This window comes from Peromyscus maniculatus, chromosome 1, assembly GCF_049852395.1.
Source record: "Peromyscus maniculatus bairdii isolate BWxNUB_F1_BW_parent chromosome 1, HU_Pman_BW_mat_3.1, whole genome shotgun sequence".
Lineage (NCBI taxonomy): Eukaryota > Metazoa > Chordata > Mammalia > Rodentia > Cricetidae > Peromyscus > Peromyscus maniculatus.
Window position 1 is genome coordinate 211,438,435 of NC_134852.1, and position 23,793 is coordinate 211,462,227.

The 23,793-nt window shown below is 43.6% G+C and overlaps 1 protein-coding gene across 2 annotated transcripts in view; it reads left to right on the forward strand.

Annotated features, from left to right (window-relative positions):
- Nucleotides 1-23,793, forward strand: part of Atrnl1 (attractin like 1) — a 587,588-nt gene that overhangs the window by 466,181 nt on the left and 97,614 nt on the right. For both annotated transcript variants that reach the window (XM_076563387.1, XM_006978477.4), the window contains exon 28: nucleotides 23,591-23,705. In XM_076563387.1, the coding sequence (XP_076419502.1) occupies nucleotides 23,591-23,705 (115 nt within the window). The remainder of the gene's footprint in view (nucleotides 1-23,590; nucleotides 23,706-23,793) is intronic.

Below are 23,793 nucleotides of genomic sequence, written 5' to 3' on the forward strand. Positions count from 1 at the left end.
ACCAAGGCAGGTGCCAGATTCTGACACCAGGAAAATACTCTGGATGCAGTGAGATGCAGCCATGACAAGAAACTCATATTTGGCATAAGCAGTGATCACAATGAAATCATAACTGAAGAATGTTTGGGGGTGGAGGGCTACCTCTGAGTACAGTATTCCAGAGATGTTTCTTGCTCAGCCCAAAGGACTGACAAGTGGATGAGATGGAAGCATGAACAAAGGCACCAACGCACATCCATGCAGGGGGCCTGGCAGGGACTTGAACAGACGGCGTGCAGCTGTTGAGGCTGTGTGGAAATGCACTGGAAAGTGGAATGAAGAAAATAAGGCAGAGTGTCTGTCTTCATGGCCTGTCGATTATTTCACTCCAAAGGACGTTTCAGTTGCAGTGAAAGGTTTGACTGGACCAGCAGCTGCCCTCGGTATACGTCTCTCACTCCACTGCATAGGCTGGCAAACAGCTGTCTGCTCATTTATTTTCTGCTATAGCCTCATTTCTTGGGTTTTTTTAATGTTTCATATTGAATATTCTTTAGAGAATCTCAAATTCATCATTACATTTATCTCACTAAATTTTATTACCATTTCAGCAGTCTGGAGCAATTATCTGTAAATCTAGCCTTCACAGTAGTGTATGAATAACAGCAAAACCTCACCCCCATGTAACCTGTGTAAGTAGTGATGTGTGTGCACATGTATCAGCCCAGGAGGGCTTATTTGCTTAGCATTACTAAGTTTCTTTTGTAAAAAAAATATATATATATATATATATATATATATATATATATATATATATATCACATAGTGTTAGCCTTTTCCAAATTCCCGCTGTAATTAGAAACTTCAAATGTGTCTGTGCGGTGATATTTTTAGGAGAGCTCCTGGCATCGAAGGTAGAAGCCTCACTGCTCCGGGTGGCCGTTATTTTATAGTCATGCGCATATTAGTTTCCTTATCTGAGTTAATATCACATAAGGACTCGGAGCCACAAGTGTTTACAGGTATTTTATGAATGAAAGTGGTGTATCATATAGCGTTTAAAGGGGAGAGGCCAGAGACGACAGGGCTTACAGAGTCCTTTTTCATTGCCGCTTTCCCTGCTCACAGGGCAGGGGTTGGGAGGGGCAGTGGCACTTAGGAGCTGAGTACATCAGAGGTTTCGAAGAGGGTGGGGTGATGGAACAGCATATGAACAGAAACCAGCTGTGGGAATAAAGCAAAGAAACATAAAGAACAAGCAGGACACGTGAATGGGTAAAGATGACTTTAGGAAAGTCATTCTGTGTTAAATGACCAAGACTTTGTGATTAATTTTTTGTGTTTGCTTTTATTGTGGTCAAGTTTATTTTGCTTTCCATTTTGCAGTTTCTTCAAAGATTCTGTAAATTTTCTTTTTTAAAGTTGAAAAATCATTTACAAAGCAGAGTGCCGCTGGTTTGCCGCAGGAGCTGAGCAGCAGGAGCTTAGATGTCCAAAGCTCCGTCACTCCTGAAAGCCAGAAACCAGCTGCAGCCCCTCTGTCTTACCCCCTAGGACGGCTGCTCCAGGCGGTGCCAGGCCAGGCGGGCTCTGCTCTCTTCCTGTGGTACCAGGAACTCCCAGAGTTCGATAGAAAAGAGTCAACCTAGAAGGGGCGGATCCATGACTCGGCACCCTCTCTCCTGGGCTTAGGGTAGCTTCTTTTAACCCACTCTCTGGATTTAATGCAACAAATGGGCGGTAATTTTAGTTACATTGTAGATACTCCTTTTCCTCACACTACTGGGACTGAGTGCATTCTACAGTAAGTTCAGTGAGTGCTAGTTACTGTGTAATAAACTGGATAAGCCTTTGTGTTAATGCTAAACGTGCCGCCTCAACACTAGCAGCACATGTGCGATGTCTAGTGTGTCAGAGCCTCCATAGATATTCGGTCCATGGATGTACAAGTGAGCAAAAGGATTCAGTAAAATGAATCCATCCTCTGAATTATGAGTATATAGAATACAGCTCGGAACAGGACAAATTCTTTTTGCTCCCTTCATCCTTGGCAACCATTGAGGTCTGATTTGAGGCGTCTCTTCATTAGGAATTCAGCAAGACCAGCTTTCTCATTACACGGGCAGTACACTGAGTAATAGGAAACCTGGCATGGCCACAGGAGCGCACAGTGGCCACGGTCAATAAACGTTTACTGGGTGACTGTCTTGTTATCACGACGGCCGCAGTAAGCTTCGGTCTGACCATCTGCTTGAGTGGGCTGCGATGTGACAATAATGGTTCACACTGGGTGTGTGCGCTTCAGTTCCTGAAATTCAGGAGAGATCAACACAGACCTCTGTCAGAAAACCTGGCAGTATCTGTGAATCAGCTGCCTGTCAAACTGAGGTGCAGATGTGTGGCTGTTTTTGCTGGCACTAGGGACACTCGGAAACATATGGAAGACGCTGTCACAACCAGACTTGTCCCCTGGGGGAGCCTTAGCCAAGACTGTCCGATGTCATCCTGTGGCCAGTTGTGACAAGAGGGCTCCTTGACAGCCCATCTCTTGTTACCTAATCCTACCCATCAGTCCTCACCTCCTGAATAACTTTTCTCTAACTCACTTGAAAATGTACAGGTGGGAAGCCATAAAACACAGTTCAGGACTCACCTCTGTACTCTGTGGCTGGGAGCCACCCAGTACTGCCCTGTCTGCTGCTCCCTCCCCTGTCTCCAGCCACACAGCTCGGCCATGTTGCGTTTTCTATTTCTTTTAATATATACCTCTGCTTTCCACTGTTCGTCATACACCCAAGCTGCCCTGTTGGAGTTGCTTGTTGCTTCCTTGTCTTGCTGTGGCTTGGCAGCCCTCGAGGCTCCCTAATCTCGATACCTGCTACTTGAGGGAATGCTGGAGGAGGAAGGACCCTTGTGTAACCCTTCCCCTTCCTGGCAGCTGCTGTCCTTCTCTTTCCTTGTCCACGTTTCCCTTCGGTATCTCCATCATACCTTTTTTGTGTGCTTACAGCTGTGGACTCCTTCTAGGGAAGGGAGAACTAGGAACCTAGAATGTTCTCAACAGATTTTCTACCTTTCCCACCACCACCCATTTTAGGGGGTGCCTCACTGTGCAGGCATTACTGGCTTGGAACTATAGACCAAGTAGTCTCAGACTCAGCAAGTTCTACCTGCTTCCACCTCTGCTTCTGGGATGCTGGGATTAAAAAGGCATGCACCACCATGCCAAGCTTTACTCACACTCTCTCTCTCTCTCTCTCTCTCTCTCTCTCTCTCTCTCTCTCTCTCTCTCTCTCTCTCTCTCTCTCTCTCTCTCTGCAATGCTAAAGACTGAACCAGGGCCTTACAAATGCTAGGCAAGCACCGTGATAGTCCTACTTCCCAGCTCTATGTATTTTCTATTTAATTAATAGGAATAAATCTAGATGAGTATAGGATTAATGACCAGCATGGTACAACCCAGCACTCACATGAATGCATATAAGTATCCCTCCAGTGGGAAGGATACTGGGGTGAGATAGAGTGGGGTGTAGTGTGCCCACATGGAGAGAAGGAGTGTGCTAGCCCCCCCCACACACACACAATAAGTCCTAACTCTTAGAGCCCTGGTGTTACTATGTGTGAAGTCCGAGAAGCATGATCCTCTTACCACCTCACACAGTAGCTGCCAAGACCAAAGAAGATTTAGTTGTTAAGGAAAAAAGGAAACCCTGTTACTGCTCAAAGAGACACTAAAGTTTCTATAGCTACCTGCTGTGAACTAAAGGCACCGTGAAACTTTACAGCAAACACCACGAAAAATAAATACGATTAAATTCTCTGACAAATAGTAATTTCATCTTATTTAAATAGTCTTCTTTTGAGGTGATCTCAGAAAATATGGACATACTTACAGAGATTAATAGGTGCAAACTTTCCTTTTATGAAGTAAATAAAAGGAGAAAGTCAAGGTTGTGGGAAACTTGTGAGCTTGTGGTTGCTACAATGAAGAAATCAGCTTATACTTCCGTCTCCACCTGAGTTAGGCTCTGTGGATGAGATGTGGTGCTTTTAAGATGAAGCTTGGACTGGGAAGAGAGCTGGAGAGCACTGGGCAGGACATCCTGGCTGGAGATCTGTTCCTAGGCAGGATCTACAGTCATCCCTTCCAACCTCTACCCACCCAGGTCATCAGACCCGGGGGCAGTGCTGAAGGACGGGCAGGCAGGTCAGGGACACTTCCTGCCAACCTGGCCGCCTTCTCAGCCTTGCTTCATTTCCTCAAGACTCAAAGCTACTCACAGTTCCAAGCTTCGGGTCTTGAACTCCAGCGTGTCCCGGCATCTCCTGTGGGCCTGGGTCTGGTCCTAACTTCCTCACTCCATTTCACAGGCAAAGAAAACATTAGGAATTAAGTATTGCTGTCTTTACCATGCACATCAAAACAGCCTGTGACTCTGCCCCGTGGTTCTCTTCACTCATGCCGTCCTTGCTGGCTCCACAGCCACTGCTGATGCCCAGTGCTGATGCTCAGTGCTGATGCTCAGTGAGCTTTAGCCTCTCACCCACTCTGACCCTGGACTGTCCAACCCTAGCCCTGACCAGAGCAGGAGTCAGTTTCCACATGCAAAAATGAACAGTCACGAGAGGCTGTTAGGCAACAAGAGAATTCCCCTCTCTAGGGACAGGGAGCATCCCTAGTGTTTTCATGCAACAGATATCATTGTAACTATTATTATTTTCATGGGTAAAAATTCTTGGGCCTTGGAATATTTGAACATTTGCCAAAATTCCCACATTCTATTAAGTAATAGAGCTAAGATTCAGGCTCAGTTTCACGTTGAATTGAGAACCTGCCTGCAAGAGCTTTCTCCATATCTGTGCCACACCAGAGGTGTGCAGGTGTCACGAGTCAGAAGGGTTAGGCTAAGTTAGGAGAATGCGTTATTCTGCTACATTAGAACATTTAAAAAGGACACCGTAGAAGGTAATAGGTCATGTTTATTGAGCACTTTCCTACACCAGGCAGTATCCTAAATTCAAGTGTCTGTTCATCCAGTTCTCACAACAGTCCAGTGAAGCAGGTGGCAATCATTTTGTCAGTTCACAGATGAGGAAACGGAGCAGTTTGGATGCATGTCAGGGTTCCAGTCTGGCAGAGTCAGGAGGTGATTCCAGGTGGTGATGCCTGTCTTAGTGGGGTTTTCATTGCTGTGAAAAGGCATCATGACCACCATAGCAACTCCTATAAAGGAAAACATTTAGTTGGGGCTAACTTACAGTTCAGAGGTTTAGTCTGCTATCCTCATGGTGGGAAACATGGCGGCATGGTGCTGGAGAGGTAGCTGAGAGTTCTGCGTCTGGATCCTCAGGCAGCAGGAAGAGAGGGTGACACTGGGCCTGGCTTGAGCGTTTGAAACCTCAGAGCCCACCCCGGTGACTCACTTCCTCCCCACACCTCCTCCAGCAAGGCCACCCCTCCTAATAGTGACCGAGCGTTCCGACACATGCGTCTACGGGGCCTTTTCAAACCACCGTCGTGCCTGAGCCTCTTCCTTTCGACCTCTCCCCCGTTCCACCTCTGCGTGGTTACTGCTTGAGCAAGTCACTCCGTACCCAGTGGATGCCTGTTGAACAGAACGTCATGTAACTCAAGTCGCCTCCGTCTGTCAGTGTTTCTCAGTGGCTGCTCATCCCTCTGCCGCCCCACTGGGGACAGCGTTCAGTGGCCACAATATTTCTTTGTTTTTATTATACTTTCTTTAATATATTTCGAAGCATCCTGTCCCAGAGCCACATTATTTTAGATTCTGTAACCACTGGATCTAGGTGTAATTCTTCTCTGAACCTTTAGAGCTCATGTTCCTGGGTGTTTGTGTACTTGTTCAAAACTGTAGCATTCGTTATCAGCCCTTTTTTGACCTCCCCCTTCTCTCTGTCCCCAAGACTCTTCACTTGCTGTCAGACCGCATGGCCAGTAATTAGACAAAGCCTTATATCCTCACCTCTTCAGATGATCAGAACGTGTGTGCTGTTACTTTGCTCTGATCATAGCCTGACAGTTCCCTGAGGAAGCCACTGCCTTTGGAGTTTCCTGGGTGGTAGTCCTTAGGCCCCTGGACAGTAGGATGCAGGATCCGTTTGCTGGATGCCACAGGTCCTGTGTCCTGCTCTACTCTGTTTTTCCAGCTCACATACCTCTCCTGGGCACTGCTGCTCTGTAGACATCGCCGCTGTCTTAGCAGTGATCACTCAGGTCCTATTCTTTCTTGTTCCTGCATCTACTTCTGTTTCTGTGTTTCACCCAGCAGAGCCTTGCCCTCCTTTGTCTTTCACCTTTTGCAATCCCTCCAGCCATGGGGAAACCCACCTGGCCCAGTTCTCCCTCTGCTTCCTTCCTGCATCCCAAGCAGCAAAATGAGGCTGGAAAAAAACGAAACACATGCGCTTGCAAACACACACATGCACACACACATGCACACATATGCACATACAAACACACACATGCACACACATGCACACATATGCACATACACACACATACACACACACATGCACATACACACACACATACACACACACATGCACATACACACACACACATGCACACACGTGTACATACAGACACACACTGTATATTCCCCAGGTCAGTCCGTTAGTCTCCTTGCTGGAGACCAGTCCCACCTCACCGTGGGGCCTTTGTCTATGCTGCTCTTATCCGTGTGGCTTCTAGACCTGACTTCACACCCTGGTTTCAGTCATGCTCAAACCGTACTTCTGCGGGGTGTTTCCTGTCACCATTTATAATGTGCCCTCCCACCACTGGATTGTCCCAATGGTCCGCTGTCACATCTTCCTTGTTTCTTAGTCGTTCTTTTCCCTTCTGTGAAGGGAAAGACCTTGTTTGTCATGCCATGATCATGCCTAAAGGCCAAAACAGTGTGGTCCAAAGTTTGAATTCCACCGTCTGCAAAATGAATGGTACATGTGTGCAGGGATTGGAACTGTTAAGACGGTGTGGCCACTCCTGGAGTTCTTATCCTGTCACCATTCAGCTCCCTTCTTGGGAGGTCCAGACAAGAGTATCTGCCTTTTTATCCCTCTCTTGGCTCGTCCAGTAAAGCAACAATGATCAGTCTCTGCTTCCCAGCAGATATGAAGCCAGTGCCAGATCTGGGACCCGAATTACACAATACCACCCTTGTTTTTTCTCTGATAGGCTGTATACATTGCAGGACTACAATCTGATACCTCATATGTCAATCCACTACCCACTACCAGGTTTCCATCGCTGAAATTGGGAATTCTACCTCAATATTTATCTTTTTTTTACAGTGATAGTATCCACTCTTTATCTTAAAAGTATTGATGGAAATGATTCCCCACCCCACCATTCAGTCTTCCCAAAGGAGTAACCAACAGCCAATAAATGGCAATAAATAGTAGTCGACATTATTGTTGTTATAAAAGAAAAGGCATAAAATTGCAGTTTGGGGAAAGAGTTTCGCTTAGGAGGCACAGGAAGGAGAAGTTCCTGCCTCTCCCTGTGATGCCTTCTAGAACCCTCAGATCAGCGGGGAGCTCATCCTCACCACACTGCGCCTTCTAGAACCCTCAGATCATCTGGGAGCTCATCCTCACCACACTGCGCCTTCTAGAACCCTCAGATCAGCTGGGGAGCTCATCCTCACCACACTGCGCCTTCTAGAACCCTCAGATCAGCTGGGGAGCTCATCCTCACCACACTGCACCTTCTAGAACCCTCAGATCAGCTGGGGAGCTCATCCTCGCCACACTGCGCCTTCTAGAACCCTCAGATCAGCTGGGGAGCTCATCCTCACCACACTGCGCCTTCTAGAACCCTCAGATCAGCGGGGAGCTCATCCTCACCACACTGCACCTTCTAGAACCCTCAGATCCGCTGGGAGCTCATCCTCACCACACTGCGCCTTCTAGAACCCTCAGATCAGCTGGGGAGCTCAACCTCACCACACTGCGCCTTCTAGAACCCTCAGATCAGCAGGGAGCTCATCCTCACCACACTGCAGGCCAAACAAGGATGACCACCTCCTCTGGAAGCTTTGACTTATAAACTAAGGTACAGTGAATTCTTTGAATAAGAAGTACGAAGAAAATTCCAGCACTGCTTACTTGGTTCTCTAGACTGCTGATATGGCCATAGATTTAGCAGTAAAATAGGCTTTGTCCTTTTTTAAAGAGAAAAATTACCATAAGAGTTGCTAGTCCAAGTAGAAAAATTATAGAGGCAGGCTGTGGTCCTGAAGAGCAATCTCTCTTAGAGGGTTGACCAGCCAGTATTCAGTACTATAGCGGCCTCAGAGAACTCCATGAGAAATCAAAACACAGGTGCATCATGACTGTAATTGCTGCATCGATCTATTCATCTTCTGCTGCCTCAGCTTCTTCTGTGTCTTAAAGATTTTATTATACAAGTCTTTCATTTGCTTGGTTAGAGTTATCGCAGGGTCTCTCTCTCTCTCTCTCTCTCTCTCTCTCTCTCTCTCTCTCTCTCTCTCTCTCTCTCTCCCTGTGTGTGTGTGTGTGTGTGTGTGTGTGTGTGTGTGTGTGTGTGTGTGTGTGTGTGTTCTCTGGGATGAAGCCTATTTGGTAATGGTGAATAATCTTTTTTTTTATTGAAAATAGATTCTTTTCTCATACAATACATCCTGACCACAGTCTCCCCTACCTCCACTCCTTCCATCTCCCCCATCCCCTGCCCTAGACCCACTCCCCCTCTTTCTCCTCTTCAGGAAAGTGCAGGCCTCCAAGAGATGACAGCCAAACACGACAAAACAAGATACAATAAGCCAAGGCAAAAGTCTTCATATTAAGGCTTGACAAGACAACACAGTAGGAGGAAAAGAGTCCCAAGAGCAGGCAAAGGAGTCAGAGACACACCCACTTCTACAGTTAGGCATCCCACAAAAACACCAAGCTAACAGTCATTGCATATAGCAGAGGACCTGGCAGACCCATGCAGGCCCCTTGCTTGCCACTTCATTTTCTGTGAGCCCTGCTCAGTTGACTCAGTGGGACATTCTCCTGGTTTCCCCCATCCCTTGTGGCTCCTATTATCTTTCCTTACCCTCTTCTGCAGAGTTCTCTGATTTCCAAGGTTAGGGGCCCGATGAGGACTTCCAGTTTAGACTCTCTCTGCATAATTTCGGGCTGTGGGTCTCTGCACCTGCTCCCATCTGCTGCCAAAGCCTCTCTGATGGTGACTGGACTATAAAAAGAACCAATGAAATAAAAAGTTGTTTTTTGAGAAAATCAACAAGCTAGACAAACCCTTACCAATGCTAACTAAAAGATGGAAAGAGAATAACCAAATTAATAAAATCAGAAACAAAAAGGGGGACATAACAGATACTGATGAAATCCAGAGGATCATAAGAACATACTTTATAAACCTGTGCTCCAACAAATTGGAAAATCTAAAATAATGAACAATTTTCTTCCTAGGTATCATTTACCAAAGTTAAATCAAGATCAGATAAACAATTTAAGTAGACCTGTAACCCCTACTGAAATAGAAGCAGTCATTAAAAGCCCAGGGGCAGATGGTTTTAGTGTAGAATTTTACCAGACTGTTAAAGAAGACTTAACACCAATACTCCTCAAATTATTCCATAAAATAGAAATATAAGGAACATTACCAAATTCATTTTATGGGGCCACAGTTACCCTGATATCCAAACCACATAAAGATTCAACAAAGAAAGAGAATTACAGACCAATTCCCCTTATGAATATAGATGCAAAAATCCTCAGTAAGATACTTGCCAACCGAATCCAAGAACACACCAAAATGATTATTAGTTCTTGTGTTCAGTTTATTTGAGTATTTTGTTGAGAATGTTTGCATCTATTATGTTCATAAGGCAAAATGCTCTATGATTTGGGGGGAGGGGCTAGGTCTTTGTATGGTTTATGTATCAGGGTAATTGTTGCTTTATTAAAAGAATTAGGCAATGTTCCTTCAGTTTCTATTTTGCAGAGTAATTTGAAGAGTATTAGCATTAATTCTTCTTTGAAGGTCTGGTAGAATTTTGTGCTGAGTCAATCTGGCCCTGGACTTTTTTTAGAATTTTAATTACTGCTTGTAATTTCACTAGGTGTTTATGGGCCTATATAAATTGCTTATCTTATCTTTATTTATGTCAATAGGTTGTATATAAGAAATATATCAATTTCTTTTCCGTTTTCCAATTTGGTAAAATATAAATTTTTAAAGTGTGTCTTTATGATTCTGATTCTCCTGATTTCCTTGATGTCTGTTGGGATGTCCCCATTTTGCTCCTAATTTTATCAGTTTGAATCTTCTCTCTCTTTTATTTAATTTGGCTACAGATTTATCAATCTTATTGATTTTTCTTGAAAAGCCAACTCTTTATTTCATTGATTCTTTGTCCTATGTGTTGTTGCTTTTATGTTACTGATTCAGCCCCAAGTTTGATTAATTTGTGCCATCTACTCCCTTTGGCTATGGCTATTATTTTGCTGTTCTTGACCTTTCGGGCATGTTGTTGCTAAAATGAGCTCTCTCTATTTTTTTTTCTTTTTTATGTAGGCACTTAGTGCTATGAACTTGCCTCTTAGAAGCCTCTTCATTGTGTCCCATGGGTTTGTTATATTATGTTTATTCAATTCTAAAATGTTTTTAATTTGCTTCTTAATTTCTGTCTTGACCCATTTTTCATTCAGTAGTGAGTTACTCAGTTTGAGTTCATATACTTTCTTTTGTTTCTGTTGTTGATATCCAGCTTTAATCCATGGTGGTCACGTAGGATGTTGTTATTTCCATTGCCTTATATCTGTTAAGATTCCCTTATGTCCAAGTATGTGATCAATTCTGGAAAAAGTTCATGAACTGCTCAGAAGAAACTGTATTTGTGTGTGTTTGGGTGAAATGTTCTGCAGATGTCTGCTGGGTCCATTATGTTTGTGATATTATTTAACTCTGACCTTCTCTGTTTAGTTTTTGTCTAGATGACCTGTCCATTGGTGAGAGTTGGGTATTGGAATTTCCCTCTGTGGATGTGTCAGGGTCAATGTGTGATTTTTGGCTGCAGTAATGTTTCTTTTATGTGCTTAGGTGCCCTTGTGTTTGGTACATGTATGTTTAGAATTGCAATGTCCTCTTGGTGGATTTTCCTTTGATGCCCTTCCCTATCGCTTCTGATTAGTTTTTGTCTGAAGTCTGTTTTGTCAGATATTAAAATGGATACACCTGCTTGCTTCCTGCGTCCATTTGCTTGAGGCTGGCTTAAGTCCCTTTCTCAGCCAATGAGAATTCTTCTTTATAATCTTGAGTACTGTAGTAGTACTGGGTTGTGCTACCTCTTTGGGACTAAGCAGCTCATCTTCCCAGCTCAGAGCACAGTCCTGCAGGGAACCTGCCTCTTCCCGTGTAGTGCAGCCCCATCCCAGGGAAAGACCTAATTCCACAGGGCAGCTGAAAGGCCTTCAAAGACCCATCAGCACAGCCGCAGGCCTCTGCACTGGAGGTGGGGGTGGGGGTGAGGTGGGGGTGAGGTGGGGGTGGGGGTGGGGTGGGGGTGTGTCAGCACAGCCGCAGGCCTCTGCACAGGGGGTGGGGGGTGGGGGGGTGGGGGATAGGGGTGGGGGTGGGGGGGTGTCCACAGGCCTTCGCACCGAGGGTGGGGTGGGGTGGGTGTCAGCACAGCCTCAGGCCTCCGCACCAGGGGTGGCCCGTGCATTCTTGAGTGCTGCTGCCTCCACCCTACACAGACACAGATGCTGTTCCTGGCGCTGATTGCCTGTAAACCTGCTTCACACATCTCAAAGAGGCAGGATCTGTTTCCTAGGGAACCTCACATCCAACATAGCCTGTGCCTACATTCTTAGGAGTGATTATGATGATTTCTAAGTTTACTAATGTCATTAATTGCAGGATGAGCACAAAACTCTCATAGTTAGGTGAGTTTCTCTGCTGACCTTTGCCATTTTATCTGATATTGCGCTTACTTTTCACATGAAGGTGGCTGAATGCCCCCAACACTGTGTTGGGCACTATTTCAGTATTATACTATCGTGGTCATTTCTAGGCAACGGAAGAAGATAACAGGCAGGCAGTGTTGCCTGGCTACTATAGTAGATGCTGGTTTGTGACTAAAGACGCTGTGTCGGTTCCCCACGGCTGCTGTGAAAAGTTACTACAGATGTGCAGCTTAAAACAGTAGTTCTCTGGACCAGAAGTCTGAGACTAAGAGGCTGGCAGAGTTGACTCCTTCCAAGGTCCTGAAGGCGAATGGGTACTTCGTCTCTTTCCTAGCTGCGGTAGCTGGCTTCCAGCAGACCATGGTTGTTCACTCCTGGTGGACTCATCGCTCCAATCTCTGCCTTTTTCTTCGTGTGATGTTCTCTTCTGTATTTTCTCTGCGTGGCCTCTCAAGAAAATATCAGGTCTATCCTATTCTGCTATGATTTTTTTAATTAATCCTAATTAATTGCATCTGAAAGGTCTTTGCATTGGTCAGCTTTTGATCTAGTGACAAAACAGCTGAGAAACTCACAGAAGGAAAATGTACTTGGCTCACAGTTTCAGATGGCTCAGTCCATGATGGCCAGCCCCATCACCATGGCCAATGGTAAAGCAGGAGATCACAACCAGGAGCATGTAGTGGAGCCATACTGGGTGCCACAGAGGCAAGGAAGCAGGGAGAGAGAAGATGCCCTTTAAGGAATACCCTAGTGACCTCCTCCTTCCAGCAAGGCCCACTTTATAAAGTTTCCACTGCTGCTTACCAGATAGTTGAGCCATGAATTTATCAGTGAGCTAAACCATGGAGCTTTAAGCCTTAGAATTTATTTAATGACCTCTCAAAGGCTTCACCTCTGGGGATCAGTACTTCAACCCTGAGGCTGAGGTCGGGAAGTTTTGAAATCCAAACTGTTAAAACTGTATTTCCACACAAGGGAACATGCTAACATTCTGACGGTTGCAAATTTGGGAGAAGATTTAATTCACCACAGACGAGAGAAGAAACATCCAAGGTTTACTTCCGCCTTGGTACCAGTGTTTATGCTGTTGGTATCTTAACTGCTGTTAGGCTCTCTAAACAAAGCAAACTGATCCAGATGTGTGCAGTGGGCCACACCCAATGACAGAGGGCTCCTTGAGGACTAATCAGTTAGATAATTACTGTCGCCAAGAGAGAGTTTGTAAAGCAGCAGGATTGAAACTAGGGCCGGGTCATTACACAGACTCTGACCATTAATTTTTAGTCATACTGAAAACGGAGCTTTGGAATTAAAGAAAACAGCTTTGGAGAGAGATTTTATTCACTGTCATATCCTTCACTTTCTAATACATGTCATGATGAGACAGTTGTGTGCACATGGTGAAGTCATGTGACAAAAAGCCCCAAAGGAATGTTGTGTAAATATATTTAGTTTTGACATGTACGGATTCCACACACTTCAGGCCGTGAGCAGGTATGACAAATGCCATCTGTGGGCTCCATTGAGTGTGGGGATGATGTCCTATACACCTACAGGAAAAATCACTTGGCCTTTCTAAAGCAGAAAAGAACCCTGTGCCTCTGTTTTCTCCCATCACCATTTCTATTTTAACCCACTTCACAATAAAATCAAGGACATTTCAATATACATTATATATAATTAATATATATGTATCTCTATATGTGTGGATGTGTGTGTGTATTTTATATAGATATAGTGTGGTGATGTTGTGTCCTCCAATATATTGTGCACCCAATAAACTTATCTGGGGTCAGAGAACAGAACAGCTACTAGATAGACATAGAGGCCAGAAATGGTGGCACTCACACCTTTAATCCTATCACTTGGGAGGCAGAGATCCATCTGGATCTCTGTGAGTTCAAGGCCACACTGGAAACAGCCAGGCATGATGGCACACACCTTTAATCCCAGCACTTGAGATCTCATGTCTTGCATGGGAAAGACAAATGCCTTTAATCCCAGGAAGTGATGGCAGGAAGCAGAAAGGTATATAAGGTGTGAGGACCATGGACTAGAAGCTTTTTAGCAGCAGTTTAGCTGAGATCCATTCGAGTGAGGACTCAGAAGCCTTCAGTCTGAGGATTCGTGGAAACAGGATCAGATGAGTTGTCGAGGTGAGGTTTGGCTGTGGCTTGTTCTACTTCTCTGATCTTTCAGCATTCACCTCAATAGCTGGCATCGGGTTTTTTTTTTTTTATTATTAGTAAGACCTTTTAAGACTCCTGTTACTATATATATATATATATAAAATAGAGAGTGAGCAGGCAAGGAGAGGCTTCCTGGGCCACTCAGAGATATTAAAAACTCACCTAAGAAGCCATTCCTGAGCATATCCTCACATTAAACTATTCCCCTCTCTTCTTTGTAAGCAGGAAGTTTCCTGGAGCCTACATATATCTAAGAGGCTTTACCTCAGGACTTTCTAACGTTTGCATTGCCTTCTTCTACCATACATTGCATCTTCTCTACCATAGAATAATGTCTGAACTTGGAACTCGCTTCCTACTTTAACTCATAGACACTAGAATACTGGTCTCATCCCTTGAGATCAGGTCCAAGACTGTAAAAGTACCCAGGAAGGACACGAAGAGTCCTTGACACACAAAGCCTCAGGCTCCCCTGCCATGGTTCACCAAACTAAAGTCAGAGGAGAGGAAACAGAGTTGGTGAGGTTGACCCAGATGAAATTGCTGATATTCAATTAATTTTGACTAAGGAAAATTACACTTGTGAATTATTTAACCTGTTATAAAAATTTATAACCTCACAAGTTAGGTTTTATAATCTCTGTTTTTCTGTATGGAAAACTTGAGGCACAAAAAAGTTAAATAATGTACCCAAGATCATGTCTGGTTTAAAACTAAGTCTAATTCACGTGCAAAAAATCATTTGAGTCTAATGAAATATTTCTAGACGTTATAGTATGAGTATTTTCAAATTCTGTTGTTGAGTTCTTGAAAATGAATATTCTAATCTGCTCTCAGATCTCAAGGAACAGGGGCTTGTTACAAATTTTGGTCCATGTGATTGGGAATGTTGGAGCTAGGTAGCACTTGGAATGATGTTGGTGGGCTAGCCATATCCATAGCAACAGGAGAGATGAGAGAGGAGAAAGGAGCCCTTGAGAAGATCATTTCAGTGTGGGTATCACTGTCGTGTCCTGGGGACAGTCATCGATGCTACTCGCTGGCAGCTACGCAACCCTTGCTTGCCTTTATATAAAGAACAAAAAAACAACAAGCAAGATGATATTGGGGCCCTTGGGTAGGGTGGAGAGGAGAAAGGAAGGGCAGGGTTGAATTTGTATCTCTCTGTACTTGCAGCATGCCATGAAAACTGCATCAAGCATTAAATTCTATTTCCTATTTTGTGATCTAGTTGAAAAGCAGAGAAACAGTTATTTCACATAATCCAAATAGTGAAGCTCTGGTCCTTGTAGGGTTAATGTCTGGCTTTCTAGGAAAACTGTCATCCAGAATGACTCATCCTCTCTGTCCAGGCAAGTTTCACTCTACAGTGCTGATGTGCATTTCTGTACAAGTTAAATAAGCTCTTTCATTCAGAATTTTGACCATGTTCTTCTTTCTTGTAATAGGTTGTGATTGGTATAATAATCATAGCAGAAAGTCATTTATTATGCTGGATCTATTAACATTTGATTCCTCATTAAGAATATTGCCAAATCTGCACTTCATTCTTTCTGCTGACACTGAGTTTTCACAGCGCTTCTTGATTTACTTTTATGGTGGAAGTTTCAGAAGTAAATGTTTTAAGTTAATGTGCACTAAGCCTAACAGATTTCACCAGGACACAGTGATTCCCGAGGGGTTTGTAGTGTGGGTTTGGGAGGCTCTGCATACCTTGATACACTGACCAAGCCCCAACCCCAGCATCTCATCTCGCGCTTAGCAGAGACTCAGCCCTGGCCAAGAAGAGTGTGAGGGACTGATCCCTGTCCTCTTCTCCTGGGACGTCTAGCAGATTCTCAGACAAGCCTTCTGCATTGTGCCTCTTGGTTCAGATTTCCCTTTCTTCCGGGAATCTCCGTGCTTCCTCAGTTTCCCGGCGAACTGCCCATCCTCCTGTGCCCCTTCCACTCTCACTTCAGGGTTCCGTGCAGATTCATGGAGAATTTCTCTGTCAACGCCCAGCTACAGTCAGCTGTGAGGGGCGCTGGCTGCACCGTAGTCAACGCTCTACCCTGATGCCTCCTGTTACCTTAAATAGAATTGTCCTGGCAGCCATGTTCCCAAGGTGGCATTTTGCGTTAGAGACACATTATGCGTTGGAATAAACTAGTCTGAGAAATCACAACACAATCTTCATTTAACTCCCTTGTTGCTGTCTATTGATCTGCTCCACAGTGAGGTTCTGCTCATATCTTCCCACAACACGCAGAGGTTTGCCTTGCATACAATTTGGCAAAGAAAAGAAAAGGAAGCGTGCATGCATTCATGACTATCCACTTATTGTGTATGGTAAACACACTTTGGTCTTAGAGAGAGTCTGTTCTGTGCAGCACATGGGGCCCACAGATAAGAATCTGATGAAAGCAGAACCCGCTGTGAATAACCGGAACATCCTCAGCAGCTGTGCAGATGTGCAGCACGAGGTGTTTGGCATCAGGGATGAGCCTTCCCACGCAGAATTCTCACCTGAAAGGCTGAACTTCTTAATTAACTCATTTCAAGCCATTAACAGAGATTCCTAAACTATCACTTTGCCCTCAAATAGCTTCCTTTTGAGTTGATGGAGCAGAGAACAACTCCAAAGCTAAATGAGAGCTGTGTGGATGCTATTTTTAGGACAGCTGATCTACCATGTCACATACTTGCTATATGTCTGTGGATAGCTACCTAAATTCTTCTAGTCCTCGTATGGACACTGGGAGTAAGCCTCCTTCAGCTTTACCTTACCCGTCAGACATTTGAGACAAGAGAAGTGGTTTGCCAAGCTCACATCTGGATGAGAGAACAGCCTGAATCCAGAGCGCGGGCTGCTGGTTTTACCTCTCAGCACCAGCACAGCTCCCACTGATCCCAAAAGAGCGAACTGCTCCATGAGACAGAGCAAGAAGATCCCGGAGTGGCCCAGGATGGCCTGGACTAGTTTCCTGAGGGTAGAAAGGATGGAGCTGGGTCTTCTGGTAATGGACGGTGCCGGCTTCTACGCTAGGTGGTCCAAAAACGTGGCAAAGGTCCGGCCCTGTGCTTGAGCGAGACAGGAAGATGACTGATGTGGCCGGCACACCCGTTTCTCATTTAGCACTGCTTTTCACGGCCTGGAAAGACAGTCTCCATTTTCAGATTCACACATGAAGCATGGTAGTTAAATTGCTTTTGTGCTGAGATGCTGAGAAGAATATAGATTATTAAAATTCTCCTTATGGCAATTATTTCATAGATAATCCATGTCAAGTATTTGAAAAGTACTACCAGGAATCAATTTTTAAAGATGATCCATTCAAAACCACCTCCTATCAGCATTTATCATCGTTAACCAATTCCAACAACATGAGATCACACTATTCGGTTTTTCCTTCTGGTACCCAACTCCTGGGCTGTAAAGCTGGCACTAAGGTGGCTGCTGTCACAACTGAGCCTCCTCACTCCCAAGTCTCTGCCATGTAGTAAAAAGCAAGTTTCAATCAAGCAACGTAGAATACTACAGATTTGAACCTTCAACATACATGAATAGTTTTGAATGTGTGCCTTTATGTAATAAGAACAGAGACACGTGGAGATGTGTCCTCAAAGGAAAGTACTTGGTATGATGTGAAGTGATTGACAGTTGGGTCCTTCAGAGCCTCCAGCCAGTTCTGTGAGTTGTCTATCCCTTTACCTGTTCCCACAGACGGTGCCTTACTCTCTCTGAATAGACTTCCAGAATTGTTTAGCCTTGTTTTTGAGGGTATTCCATCAGCTTAATTTATTTTTTTACTGAGGATTCTCCTGCTGAATGAAGCCAGCTAATGTACCTTTTTCATTTATCATTTCATGTAAGGGAAAAGTCAATCAGTAAAGAACATGGTTTCCAGCCTCACCCATTTTTCAAGACTGACAGTGAAATCCAAGAATCTGATTTTGGCTTCTGGAAACCTGGGACTTGCTGATCCTATGGAATCCAACGTATTTCATTAGCTATAAACAAACTACTGCACTGACTTAATTCAAGACTTAGTAAATTAATTCAATTTTATTAATGTGACTAAAAAACTAAATTTTCTGTCAATCTAAACAGTTATCAAACTACAAATACCAAACTGTTCATATTTATAAGAGGTCTGGTAAGAATAGCATTAAATACATTTTAGAAGTGAAACGCTAGAGTGATTAATGTGCAGTTGTTTGCATTTTGAATAGTTCACTCATATATCAGATTAGTATTTGTGAATACTATCAGACTATTCTTTCGCTGTCAAAACACTCATTACTGCTGACAGCTATAACATAGCCACATTAATCCTTAATTCCTTGATTCAATTTTCTAATTGCTTTTTTGGCATGCGATGGTGGCCACTCAGGCCCATGTGATCTTATTCATCATATCCCATAAGAATGTTCTTTAAATTATAACGGCCATTAAAAGTGCCTGAGCAGGAAAAAACATTAGCAAGCATTAGAAATTTTAAATTTCATGATACTTAGGCATAATACTAGGTACTGCTATGTCAGATGTTCTAGAGTTTGTCCATAAATTATATAAATCATGGTCACAAATTATTAAAGAGGAAAAGGACCCTGAAAGTCACTCAGCCTACTGGTTCACTTCACGTCTGGAGGAAGTGACGTCTGGCACAGGGACAGACAGGGCAAAGCCGACCCGGGGATGCGTTTGTTCCAACACTGGTGTTTTTGTGGCTATGTGGGGGGTGTTTGTGGGGGTGAGTTTGTGCGGGGGGGGGGGTTTCTTGTGGGGTTTTTATGTGCTTTTTTCCTTTGCTATTTATTTTTGGTTGGTTTGTTTCATTTTTGTTTGCCCTTTTTATTTGTTTGGTTGGTTTGGTTTGCTTTGCTTTTTTTTTTTTTCTAAAAAGAGAGATAAAAAGGGCTTAGAGTTTGGTGGGTGGGGAGGCAGGGACAATCCGGGAGGAAGAGTGGAAGGAGGAAAGCGCGATCAGAATCTATTCTGTGGAAAAAATTGTTAAAAATTGTAAATAAAAGATACAGTGTATCAAATTAGCAAATGATTAATTAAAATATTTTTAAAAATAAATGGGCATATGTATATAATTTTTATAACTAAAATCCTCAGTTGGTTTCTACTACTTATAGCCAACTGAAGGGATGAGAGAAGCCTTGAATTTTAAAAATGTACTCTTAATAAAATTGTATATTTAGAACGAAGAGTAGCCTGATAATAGTGCAGCTAGAATTTCAATTAAGAACCTACGTATTCGAATCTGATCTGCCCCAGCTGCCTGTGTCACTTGGCAGTATCAGCTGACCTCTCTGAACTCTGGTTTCTTTATCTGTGTAACAGAAAATGACACTTTCTCCTAGTAAGCCAGCTACATAGTTACACATAGCAATGTGTGTGAAATGCTTAGCAGCACCCAGAGTACCCAAAGTACTCAGTACATGTTAGTGGTTATTATTTCCAGTGTTTTATTGACCCTCCAGCACCCTTAACCGGATATTGTCATGTCGTACTGTTGGCTCGCTGCTGCCCCTGTGACAAGCTTACCTGCTCCTGTCTCCCCTCTTTAACTCACGTGGTATTCACCACAGCATGCTACAGACAAGGCAGAGACTAACTCAGGCCTGCTCGGGAACTCATGGACACCCAACATGTGCCCCAATACCTGTAATAAAGACTGAGAGACAAGCCCCCAAGTCAGCATAATGCCCGGGCATTTCAAAGAGAGAACGTAAGAATGAGAAACTTGATCTCCGTGGTTTTAGGTGGCACACACCCATGACCCCGGCACTGGGAAGCGTAAGCAGAAAGATCACGACCTCCACGGACAGCTTCAAAGCTAGGTGACACTGATGTGGCTTTGAGGGGTGTCGGTCTGACCACCATCTTTATGGTCTTCCTCTAAACCTTCACTTCTTACCTATGAGTCCGAACCCCGCACGTGAGTGAACAGCTGGTCTGAGAGCATCAGACATTCTGTTAAACCCGAGGCGGCCATGCCACGCACGGGCTTCCAGAGATGGCCTCTCTGGGGTTTTCGAGCAGGTGAAGAGGAAACCTTTAGCTATCTTTGCCCTTTGGCTTGTTCCAAACCTGCAGGGACTCATGTCACAAATGACAGTCTCACTTTCAGAACATATGTTTCAAGATATATCCTGAAACTATTTGTGATTCCAGAAGCTCCTCTGGTTATTTGTCTTTAGTAGCTAAAAAAGACTGGGAAGGATTTGCCATAACATTTGTGACCCGTCATAATGACGACTTGAAAAACCTCCAGCAAACCAGCCGTTCTGTGTGGGTGTCTGTGCCGCGTGCTTCCTGAACTAGGGCTGCGCGTTACGTCACTGTTGGTGTTTTCTACATCAGCTTTCTGCAGCTCAACAAACAGGAAGTGCCTTGCAGTCAACCCCAGCTGCAGAGTGCTGCAGGCCGCAGATCTGAGCCTGATCTCCCCTCAGAGCAGCCCTAGAAAATCCACAATAAATTGCAAGGTTCTCTGAGCGTGTTATGTCATTGTGAAGCGATGGTCGTTCACAGTCACGTGTCTGTCACAAAACATCTGACAAACCTCAGGTTATCCAAAATATTATCATGTGTAGCATGTTGCCACTTTCTTTTGGAAAATTCCAATGTTTTATATATAGTGTTTCTTTCCTTTTTTTAAATTTAAAACCCTATATTTAAACTGATATTGTCACAAATTCTTTCACAAAATTTTTAATTATGTGAATTCCTTCCAGAAGTGTCAAAGAACTGGCTAGTAACTAATATTTTAAACATAATGAATAATTCATGTTTTGCTAATATCCTTCTATGAAAATTCTTGGAGCTGAATATAGACCAAGTTGTAAGCCAATTTAATTTTAAAATAGAATTTTAATCTCCTTTTACATAGCTTATCAACACAGAGGGGTTTTTTTAAAGGTATTTTCTATATGATCAGAGCAAAAGTGAGAGGGAAAGAATTAGTCTAGGAATGATTCTACAAACTGGCTGTGGTGGTGCATGCCTTTAATCCCAGCGCTCAGGAGGCGGAGGCAGGTGGATCTCTGTGACTTCAGGGCCAGCCTGGTCTACAGAGTAAGTTTCAGGGCAGCCAGGGCTACACAGAGAACCCCTGTCTCAAAAAAACCAAAAAAGAGGAGGAGGGGGAGAAGGAGGAGGAGGAGGAGGAGAGAGCGGTTCTACAGACTAGGTCTTCCATGGGCATGATGGCATAATTCCTGTGCCATGGTTCAGTTTCTCATGCCCTTTGTCCTCCAGTGCGGTCTCTGTAGTTTCAACTGTTGCATAATTAAGCACTATTCCACCAGAAACTCACAGTTGAACTTACAGTTTACTAAGTTTTCCTTCAGTCGGTCTTTTGGAATTTACAGTCTTTCCTCTAGTGTTAAAAGGTAGGAAGCCGGGCGGTGGCGGCGGTGGCACACGCTTTTAATTCCAGCACTCAGGAGGCAGAGCTAGGTCATCTCTGTGAGTTCAAGGCCAGCCTGGTCTATAGAGCGAGCTTCAGAACAGGCACCAAAACTACACACAGAGAAACCCTGTCTCGGAAAAAAAAAATGTAGGAAGGTAGCCTGGCAGCAAGATTCCCACATGGACTCCCAAACCATTGAGCCCCACACCAAACCATACTATTTCTCAAAAATCTTTAGTCATATCCAAACTCTGCCACTCTAGTTTCTGTAATCAGTTTTTTTAATGACTTCGGATAAACTAAATGTATTGGTTGTTCCACTTAGAGCTAGAAAACAAAAAAGCAAAGATAACCTTGTCTGTTGATACCAATCATCAGTTTTTCTTATCTACAATGAAAGGGATTTTGATATTTCTAATAAATTACTGTCATTTAAACCTGGAATTCATTTTATATTCTCTTGGTATATTTTAGCAAATTGACCTTTACATCTATTTTGCATCTATTAAATTAAAATACATTTCAGTTGCCTGGAAATATGGTTGGAAATTTCATAGCATTTTTTCTGTTAGTCTTGCCATGTGACAAGCCTATTCTCTAAATATTTACATCATTGGATAATACCTATGTATTTATGCTAATTCTGACTTAACATTTTCAAAACTTAATCTGTTAAATTAAATGTAAACTTTAAAAGTATCAGACCATCAGATCATGTAACTTGGTGCCAGTAAAACAACATGGCTGATCGCACTATCTTGAACATTTTAATGCCCTTCACTTCCCACCCTGGCCGCTTCCTCCTTTGTATTGAAAACTTCCAAAATATATCTATAGGAGGAAAATTTTATACATGAGATTTATGTTGCTATAAAGGAGAAATCCTTTATAACCACATAAAAGTGTTGTAACTGGGAACTCAGTCTAAGTTTTACATAAAAGGAGGCATATTTTATCTTTAATGCCTCATTAAGCTTTCTGGAAATGGCAATATTCTAGAATATTCTAGGTGAATGATTACATATGTCTATATTTCTTCAAAAGTTCAAATATCTTGAGTTGAAAAAAATCTGAATAAATTATTTGTTCTAATAATTGAAGGTATCTTTTCTGTTTTTTGTCTTTCTTCTATTTAATTTTGCCTTTATGCAGAGGTACCACTTTGACATATCAGCTGACTCCCACCTGTAATTCTTCAAATAATGTAGCCCACACTGCCATTCCTAGGCCAAGATGATAACCTGTAATGTCTCAAAAGTCACTTTAGTTATTTTAAGCCCAAAATATGCATATATTTGTGTGCAAGTAGGAAGGAGGTGTGTGTGCAGGGATGTGTATGTGTGGTGGTGTGTGTGTGTGTGGAATGCGTGTCTATAGACATATAGATACATAGATAATGGAACTCTCCCTTATATATGGAGTTCCCTTAAGCCACATATACAGAAATAAAGAACAGAGATGTGATAGAGATAGAGAAGGGAAGAGAAGGGATAGAGAAGTCGGCATAGAGCAATGACCATAAACCTAGGTTGATAAGGTGACTGAATCTAGATATCTGTTGTACAGCAGGAGGACTGTATGTAACAACATTATATTGTCTGCTAAACTGCTAAAAGGATAGACTCTGGAATGTTGACAATTTGCTTGACGTTGGCAATAATGTCTCTTGTTTGGTGTATTCAACATGCATACATGGAAGTCGTCTTTAAAAACAGATATGCCAGTAGATCACAGTATGGAATTGTGATCGCTAAGTTAGATCAATGAGGTTATGGGCGCATCACTGATGAGAGGGGAAAACTGGGGGAAGCAACCAAAGCTTCCATAGCAACCAAAGCAACCATAGCTCTGTGACACCAGCGAGGGCATCCTAGTGAGATGTGCTCTTGTGCTCACAGGAGAGCCAATCACACATCCGCACTGTGCCAGGGCGATGGTGTCCCCAACAACTAGGAATGCAGTTTTGCTCACTGAGGGATCGGGGAAATGCAAAGAAAATTAACCAGGCCATGTCACCTCTGCAAACTTACAGTGTGTTTTCTTTTTCAGGGTGTGCCTAAGCCAATAGCCATAGAACCCTGTGCTGGGAACAGAGCTGCCGTCCTGACGGTGTTCCTGTGTCTGCCGAGAGGATCATCAGGCGCTCCGCCCCCTGGGCAGTCAGGTATGATGCATGAGCCGACAGTAGTTAAACACACTCGCTGAGAGGAAGAAACAGCGGCACTGAAGTCACTGTTGTCAGGACCCTTACC